A 7,571-nucleotide genomic window follows, 5' to 3' on the forward strand; every position below is an offset into this window, starting at 1 on the left:
AGTTCATGACAGTTCTTTGAAGCTCTGCAAAGTGTCCCAGGACCACCAGCAGGAGCTCATATAGGTCTGTCTGTGTGATGGAGCCTCTTGGGTGGGAACAGTGCCTGAGTTCTCTTGGCACATGGCAGGGCCCATCTGTGGCTCCAGATCCCTTAGAAATCCCAGCTCTTAACTGAAAGTTTGATTGGAAGATTCCACCACCAGGGGGTGCAGGAGACTAAGCAGTGGGGTCCCTTCCCAGAAGAGCTCCAAGGGCCAGCCCAGGTGGCTGCTGTCTTGCTGGGCTCAGCACTCACAGCTGCTGCTGTGTTGCAGATGCCAACCCCTTCCTGCAGTCAGTGCACCGGTGCATGACCTCCAGGCTGCTGCAGCTCCCTGACAAGCACTCAGTCACAGCCCTGCTCAACACCTGGGCCCAGAGCATCCACCAGGCCTGCCTCTCAGCTGCCTAGCAAACTTGAACTTCAGGACGGCCAGCAGCCCTTCTGGCTGAGGGTCTCATACCACCTACCAAACGTCACTAGGTGTTGGCTTCTTAGAGGGCCGGGGCTAGGTTACCTTTCCTGCTTTTACCTTCTGCCTTGGAGACCTGCCCGCTCTCCCCATCTTGTGCAGTATTGACCAGGCAGCTGTGGAGCTGGCTGCATGAGGCTGGGGGTGTTCCCACAAGGTTTTCCATTGTCGTTTTCCCCCAGAGGTCAGTCCCCACACTTCTACAGCCTTTCTGGGCTTCCATGTCCACTCAGCAGCATGAGAACTCAGGGTCCCATCAAAGCATCTCTGTGTTACAACCCATTGTGCTCATATCTGGAGAATGTGGAGGACACAGGAAACCCTCACCATACATACGGTTCTCCAGTCACACTGGGGTTCAGGCTGTGCCGCCTAAGGCATGCGGACACGGTGCAGGACTCAGTCTGAATTCAGGGCACAGATTTCAGTCTGGAAGAAAGGCCAGTAAGGAATCAGCAGGTTCTCTGCCGCCAAAACTTCCACTTTGTGGGCCTCCTCCCAGTCATGGGAGGAGAGCAGCCAGCTGGGGCAGAGGCTGCCCCTGACATTGCTGCACCAGTGTTGGGCCACGAGCTGTCAGTGCTGTGAGACACAGGCGGCTAGCCAGAAACTGTCATTGGGACCCACCAGCCTCAGCCTCATACTTACTCTCTGTACCGCCACCAAGAGTGTGGGTTTCCTTCAGAACGCACCAGATGGCACTTGCCACACCGAGCAGCAATGGGTAGCACTCTGGTGGAAAGAAATTCCCCCTTTTATATGTGCACTACTCTGTCATATGATTCTTATAATAAATTTATTATTCCTGTGTTTGTCAGGAGTTGACTGCATCTACCTTTTCTCCAGTCTGAGCCCACTGTCCGTCTTAGGACATCTTGGACTTCACTCACTTTCTGACATAATCATGATTCACGCCCAGGCCCTGGTCTGATTCTTGTGAGGGAGTGGGCAGTGGTGTTGTGAGGTCTGTGCTCCTGGGAGGAGTAAGGCACAAGCTGACCACTTCTGGGTGACAGTTGCTGGCCCAGGATAGAGTGCACATCTGTAGAGGACAGGTCTCTCCAGTTGTCATCCTGTGAGGCCTCAAGCAGCCCAGCCCAGCATGACTGTTGTCAGCAGCACTGGGAACCAGGCAACACTGTCTTGTTCCCAGTCATGTACATGTGCCCAGTAGAAGGCAGCCCTGACTCGGGCCAGCCAGCCCCAGAATACCACTTAGGCTTGCTGGCTGGTGGACAGCACCCCGAGGATCTACCAGCCTTGGCTGCCTAGATAGGCACCTCCAGAATAGCAGGGACACTTGGTGTAGGCGACAGCTATGTCTGTGAAGAAGGAAGCTTAGCACTAGGAGAAACAATTTTTATTTTCAGTCTACAGGGAGAGGACGTAACATTCTATTATGGCCTTTGCATAAATGCAGGGATAGTAAAATAGAGAAAATACAGTCTCCTCATTTCTGAGAGCACGTGGTTTTATCTGTCATGGGTTCTGTCTGTCTTGGAATTGCGTGTGGCTGCAAAATAGGGTTGGTGTGAACCATTCTCGAGAGGGGATGGCCGGGCTCCAGGGCGCCGGCTCAGCAGCACAGAGCGGTGCAGGCGTCGGCTCTGCACCACCTGCAGCCGTTTCTGCCGCTCAGCAAAGCTGGTCTTCAGGCTCTGTTTCAACGCAGGCAGAATGCCGCGCTCTGCAGCAGGCATTGGGCTCAGAATTAGGCTAGGGTGGAGGACAAGATAGTGTCTGCCGGCTGCCTCAAAGGTGCCCTGCACCAGTGGCTGGGCTAGGAGCAGGGCCTGCCTGGCTTTTCCTCGGGACACCTTCTCCCCCTGTCCCTTGTGGCACCCAGCTGTGGGGGGACCCACTCCCTGTGCCTGCGACTCACCACTTCTTACTAAGGCTCTTGGCGGTGACCTTGGGGAACTGCATGGAGTCCTGGTCCCTGAGAAAGGAAGTTAGCTGTGAGGCCCACACCAGCTCTGGGCTAGGGCAGGGCGACGGGTACAAGGCACTCACTTTGGAGAGCCCAGCCCAGCCTCCTCAGCTGCAGCTTTGGGCCTTTGGTTCCCTTCCAGAAGTGACTTGAGGTGCTGTAGCTGAAAGGCAGGGAGAGGCGTGGTGGGTACAGTGTGCTGTGCCACTGGCGTTCAGGGTCATGTGCCTGCCCAGGGCCTCACCTCCTGGGCCTGCAGGAGGTTGGCGTTCCACAGCTGACGGATGACCACCTCACACTGCTGTACTGTGGTAGGCTTGCGCAGGTGCGGGGGCAGGCTCATTAAGGGGGCCGTCCCCGTCCCTTGCCGGCCATGGCTGCCCCCCACCAACGTGGCCCCTGAATTAGAGGCCTCTGCATCCTCGTCTCTGAAACATTACATCGGCCCAGAGGTGACCTGTGGGAGTGGTCTAGCCACCCGCCCACCCACTACCTCCCCGGGGCAGCACCCATGCCTGCCAGTGTGGAAGAAGCCTGTTTCTATTGCCCGCTAGCCAGGGTGCTGTGGAGCCAGCTGTGACTTAGGGCTGCTTCTTCGCCCCCTATGTTGAAGAAGCAGGCAGCTACCTGCCTGACAGCCCCATCCAGCTTGTTTCTCGCCCAGAGTAGTTCCTGGAATTGGGACTGCAGAGTCAGAGCCTGTCTTGGTTGTACTCCTGAGTAAACCGCTTCTAACCCATGCCACCCAAAGACAGCATGGTCAGACATAGGCCAGCCCAGGAATCCAACTCTGTTCTGGGTTTTTGTTTTCGCTTTTTAAAGACAGTGTGGTGGTCCGCACACAGGAGGCCAGCCAGGAGTGCATCCTCAGACCATGGTCGCCCTCAGCCCTCCTCCAAGCAAGCAGAGGGGACCAAGTCACTTTGTCTCTTGGTCTCTTCTCTAAGCAAACAGTAATTTAGGGGTTTCCACTGGTCCCCTGTAGGTGAGGTTAGCCAGGGGTCTCTGCAGGACCCCCAGGAGAGAGCAAAGTAGTACCCAGCATAGAGACAGCAGCCTGGCAGCTCCCTGGTTCCTGAACCCCATTTTCATCATAATGGAGTCAGGTCCATCAAGATGGAAACAAGGTTGCCTGCTGGTCCCAGGGTGGAAACCTATCAAGGGTGAGCTTGGGGCCCTTGGGGTGCAGGCCTGGTCCTCAGGTGCAAGCAGGCCTTACTTGGCCTGTCCCTGAGCCCCAGGGGCTCTGTCCAGCTTGCTGCTTTGGGACAGGGCAGCACTGCTGAGTGACTGCTCTTCCAGGTCTGTCTTTTGGAGGGCGTCAGACTTCAGCTCTTGTTTCTTGAAGGAGTTGGGCTGGGGCCTGGTCTTGCCTTGAGAGTTGGCTGCAGGGCACACCAACAGGGCTATCGTTAAAGGCCTTGGGAGCCACAGACCCATTCTCTAGGATCAACCAATGTACCCAAGAAGCCCTGACCCTGCGCCAGTTCCTCTGCTGTACTCAACACTTTGGGGAGGGATGCAGAGGATAAGGTGTGAAGAGTGCAGCCTGTGATGGCACCTGCCGCCTGTGCCAGAAAAGCCACAGTGGGACTGCTGCCTTCCATTTGGGGTGGAACAAACTAGAGGGGACTGGCATCTGGCCTGCATGCATTTATTTTCCAAGGCCTCCTGGTCAGCTGGGGCTGCTGCTAGTGAAGTTGCATAGCCTACCATAGGAGGCCAATGGGAGAGGAGGTTCTGTTTATTTTGTCCCTGAGATGTCATGGGTAGGTTGTGGGGGCCTTTGGTGGAGCACATAGCCTCCTCTGGGAGAAAATAGGGAGAAGACTTGGAAGGTACTTGAGTTCCTTTGTTAACGGCTCAGCTACTCACTCACTACCCTACCTGGGTGGGCCTGCTACATCATCTGGCTGTGCTACTCTGACAGCCAGGCCTTGTCTTGCTTGTAGAGCATCCCCTCAAGGACTCCTGGGCCCAGTCTCCTTCTTGGTTGTTTCTGTACATAGGATATCAGGACCACCCCCTTTGCGAAAGAGGGTTTTAAACTCTAGGCAACACCTCCCGCTGACTGCCCAGCCTGGACCCTGGCTCACCGGATGTTGTGGAATTGGAGGTGGACTTGCCAGAGTGAAGGCTCCATGTGGAGATGCTGCCTGTGAGGAAGAGGCAGCGTTCAGCCTGAGAACCTGCTTCTGCCTGCTGCCTGGCCTGCATGTGCTCAAGCAGGGCTGTGTTCCACACAGGGAGTGTGCTGAGAAACACCTCCCTCGAGTGTGAGGGATCCATAGTACAGGGCTGGGGAACCTGAAGCAGGTACCACAGCAGCCATCAACCTACCAGGGAATGGGGGCCCAGGCCACTCCTGTTTCAGGGGTTCTGCTCAGCAGATGGAGGGTATGCCGCCTTCTCACTCTCCCTACTGCACAGACCATGCCTTTGGTGCAGAGAGCCCGCCAGCCAGCTATGGCTGGGGAAAGTGCCACCTGTCCAAGTGCCCAGCACTGGTCCCTTCTGGGTTAGCATGCAGGGCTCTGTGCTACCAGATAGACATAAGTGGTAACTCACTGCAAGCACCTGAGTCCTACCTTTTTTCTGAGGCTTCTCATTCATGATTAGCTTGTAGTGGAGATCTGAAAGCAAGCAAATACTCCTTATCACACTTCAAATCTACAGCCACTCAGAGCACAAGTGTGGCCTGCTCTTCCCATGGGTCCCACCAGCTTTTTCCACCAAGCCTTTACCTCGGGCCTCTCAGACCAGAAATGCCTCTAGCTGATCCCTGTCATCCCCAACACCTGCAAGGTGCCCATCCACCAGGCCAGGCAGGGGCAGGGCTGCAGGGCTGCTGAAGTGAGACGGGATGGCTAGCCTTCCAGGAGCCCCTGGCAATGGTAAGTGGGGTGTGACATGGGGCTGGTCAGTTGGACATGGGGTGAGCCTCAAGCAAACAGAGTCCTAATGTAATAAAATACCCAGTGAGAGAATCATTGGGAGTCCTGGAAAAGACAGCACCAGAGGGAGAAACTGAGGCACAGGCATGGAATGGGAGGAAGCAGAGGAACCCTAGCTGAGATGTAGACAGTCTTCTGAAGAGCTCAGTTATGTCACAGGGGTGGCCTGAAGTTCTGAGTAGGCCAAGCCTTGGGGGTGGGGAGCATAATGGGTGCCCTGGCTTTACGGGATCCACGTGGAGCAGCATCCTGGCAGTCCCTGCCTAAAATCTGGATGTGCTTAGTTGGTGACCATTTACTGGAATTTGCTGTGCTGTATAACTTCGGCAACAGTTTTAAATAACGAGCTGGACCACACCCTGCCCTGCACAGTGCACAAGAGGGTCAGCGTCCATCTGGGCTGGTGGACACAGGAGGACTGAGCCTGTTGGCAGGCCCTACCGAAGAGAAGTCTCCCGCGTCCTTCCCCGCACCCGGAGACTGTTCAGAGTTGATGGCCACGACCTTCAGGCTGTAAATGCTGGGTCAGCACCCAGTGGCTCACCCTTGTTCTCCCGTTTCAAGTGCTCGATTTCCTCGTGGAGTTTGACCAGCGTCTCCGAGTGCTGCTGCTGTAGGAACTGCAGGCTCTTTTCCAGGTCCAGGATCCGCTTCTGTGCCTCGCTGAGCCCGAGGGGAGGCGGCTGTGTCCCCGCGTGCTGCGGGCCGGCGGGAGGGCGCGGGCGTAGGCGGGCCGCACCCCGGGAGCCTGGGGCCGCGGAGCTGAGGGGCCGCGCCCCGGCCGCCAGCCCGGCCCCGCTCATGAAGGCGTTGCCGCCGCTCAGTACTGGCTGCTGGAGCCTGGCACCCGGTCGCCATGGGAACGGGCGCGCCGGAGAGGACGGGGTGGGCGCGACGCGGGGCGGGGCCTGTCGCGGCGTTCGGCGGAACCTGTCCGGACCTTAGGTCTTGTTACAGTGCTCTGTGTGCCGTGTGCGTACCCATGCGTGTGCGTGTGAAGACCAGCGCTCGACGTCGGGCCTCCCCACCTCATAGCTTTTGAGAAGAGGTCTTGTGGCTAGCTGGGCTGGCCCATGAGCCCCAGGATCTTCCCATTTCCCCGCCTCCTAGAGCGAGGATCCCCGGGTGTGCGCCTTCCCTCCCCACTTCTCATATGGGTGCTAGGGACCCGAATTTGGGTCCTCCTGTTTGGGCAGAAAACACTGTACCATCTGAGCCATGACCCTAGTCCCCTTTTACTTTTGAACCAGGTTCAAAGTGAAACTAGTTTGTAATATTCACCGTGCAAACCGGGATTATAGATGTAAACCAAAGCACTGGCTTTTAGAGTTGGTCTTAGTTTTTCGTTTTAATAGTTCATTTTTTTGGATACATAGTAATAGTTTCAAAAAATCTTCCAACACTCACAGAATCTTTGTGGGTATAGAAAGGGGTGGGGGAGCTCTCTTAACTGCTGGCTCATCTCTTACCCACTTGAAAACCAGGCCATTTACTTAATGACATGGCAGATGTCTGTCTGTCTGTCTGTCTGTCTGTCTGAATGACAGTTTAGCTATATAGGCCTGGCTGGCTTCAAACTCAAGAGATCTGCTTCTGCTTCTTTTGAATCCTGAGATTAATGGAATGTACCACCATGCCTGGTTTGGAAATTAAACGTCTAAGAGAAGGCTATGCAAGTCACCTCCCAATGAGCATCCTACTTTTTGTTGTGATAAACACCATGACCAAAAGCAAAATGGATCAGAGGGTTTATTTTAGCTTACAGGTCTATCATGGACAGAAGCCAAGAAGGAACTCAAGGCAGGAGCTGGAAGCAGACACCAAAGAAAGAATACTGCTTGGGGCTTCCTCCCCAGCTCCCCCTTTTTATTTTTTTAAATATGGAATGCTTCACGAATCTGCGTGTCATCCTTGCTCAGGGGCCATGCTAATCTTCTCTGTATCGTTCCAATTTTAGTATGTGTGTTGCCAAAGCAAGCACCCCGGCTCCCTTCTAGCTTCCTTTCTCAAACACCCAGACCTACCTGCCTAGGGATGGTACTGCCCACAGTGGACTAGGCTTGTCTATATCAAGAAAAGGTCCCTTTCCCAGATGGTTCAAGTTGACAACTGAAAGCTAACTGTGACAGCAGGTGAGACTTGCTTCAAAGCCTAACCTAGTTCCATTCCTCAAA

At 55.3% G+C, this 7,571-nt stretch overlaps 2 protein-coding genes and 1 non-coding gene across 13 annotated transcripts in view; 1 reads left to right on the forward strand and 2 right to left on the reverse strand.

Annotated features, from left to right (window-relative positions):
• Positions 1–1,333, forward strand: part of Med15 (mediator complex subunit 15) — a 74,331-nt gene extending 72,998 nt beyond the window's left edge. For 5 of the 7 annotated variants that reach the window (XR_015632833.1, XR_015632834.1, XR_015632835.1 and 2 more), the window contains one exon: positions 316–1,333. Coding sequence is in view for 4 of the 7 variants with exons in the window: in XM_087576670.1 (XP_087432796.1) it covers positions 316–452 (137 nt within the window). In the remaining 3 variants the exon portion in view is untranslated. 7 annotated transcript variants of the gene reach the window in all.
• Positions 1,334–1,858: 525 nt separating this feature from the next.
• On the reverse strand, positions 1,859–6,239 carry Ccdc74a (coiled-coil domain containing 74A). 5 transcript variants are annotated; one of them, NM_001446721.1, is given in 9 exon segments: positions 1,859–2,229; positions 2,396–2,452; positions 2,527–2,606; positions 2,688–2,871; positions 3,663–3,828; positions 4,540–4,599; positions 5,032–5,076; positions 5,188–5,328; positions 5,942–6,239. In NM_001446721.1, coding segments are annotated over 7 exon segments (816 nt in total). In that variant the 5' UTR covers positions 5,057–5,076; positions 5,188–5,328; positions 5,942–6,239; the 3' UTR covers positions 1,859–1,985.
• Positions 6,240–7,271: 1,032 nt separating this feature from the next.
• LOC120095812 (U6 spliceosomal RNA) lies at positions 7,272–7,378 on the reverse strand. The gene has a single exon (XR_015633824.1). It is a non-coding gene; the product is annotated as a U6 spliceosomal RNA (small nuclear RNA).
• Positions 7,379–7,571: the final 193 nt, after the last annotated feature.

Source organism: Rattus norvegicus, chromosome 11 (assembly GCF_021556685.1).
Source record: "Rattus norvegicus strain SHRSP/BbbUtx chromosome 11, alternate assembly SHRSP_T2T, whole genome shotgun sequence".
Taxonomy (NCBI): domain Eukaryota; kingdom Metazoa; phylum Chordata; class Mammalia; order Rodentia; family Muridae; genus Rattus; species Rattus norvegicus.

What these genes read in the sequence shown, in the direction of transcription:
- Ccdc74a (XM_087576880.1), bottom strand. Translation starts at nt 4,586, where the DNA reads ATGGAGCCTTCACTCTGGCAAGTCCACCTCCAATTCCACAACATCCG. An exon ending in CTCCAATTCCACAACATCCG is followed by an intron (nt 2,872 to 4,539) that starts GTGAGCCAGGGT and finishes GTAATGTTTCAG; the next exon opens with AGACGAGGATGCAGAGGCCT. An exon ending in AAGAGCCTTAGTAAGAAGTG is followed by an intron (nt 2,230 to 2,395) that starts GTGAGTCGCAGG and finishes CCTCCACCCTAG; the next exon opens with CCTAATTCTGAGCCCAATGC.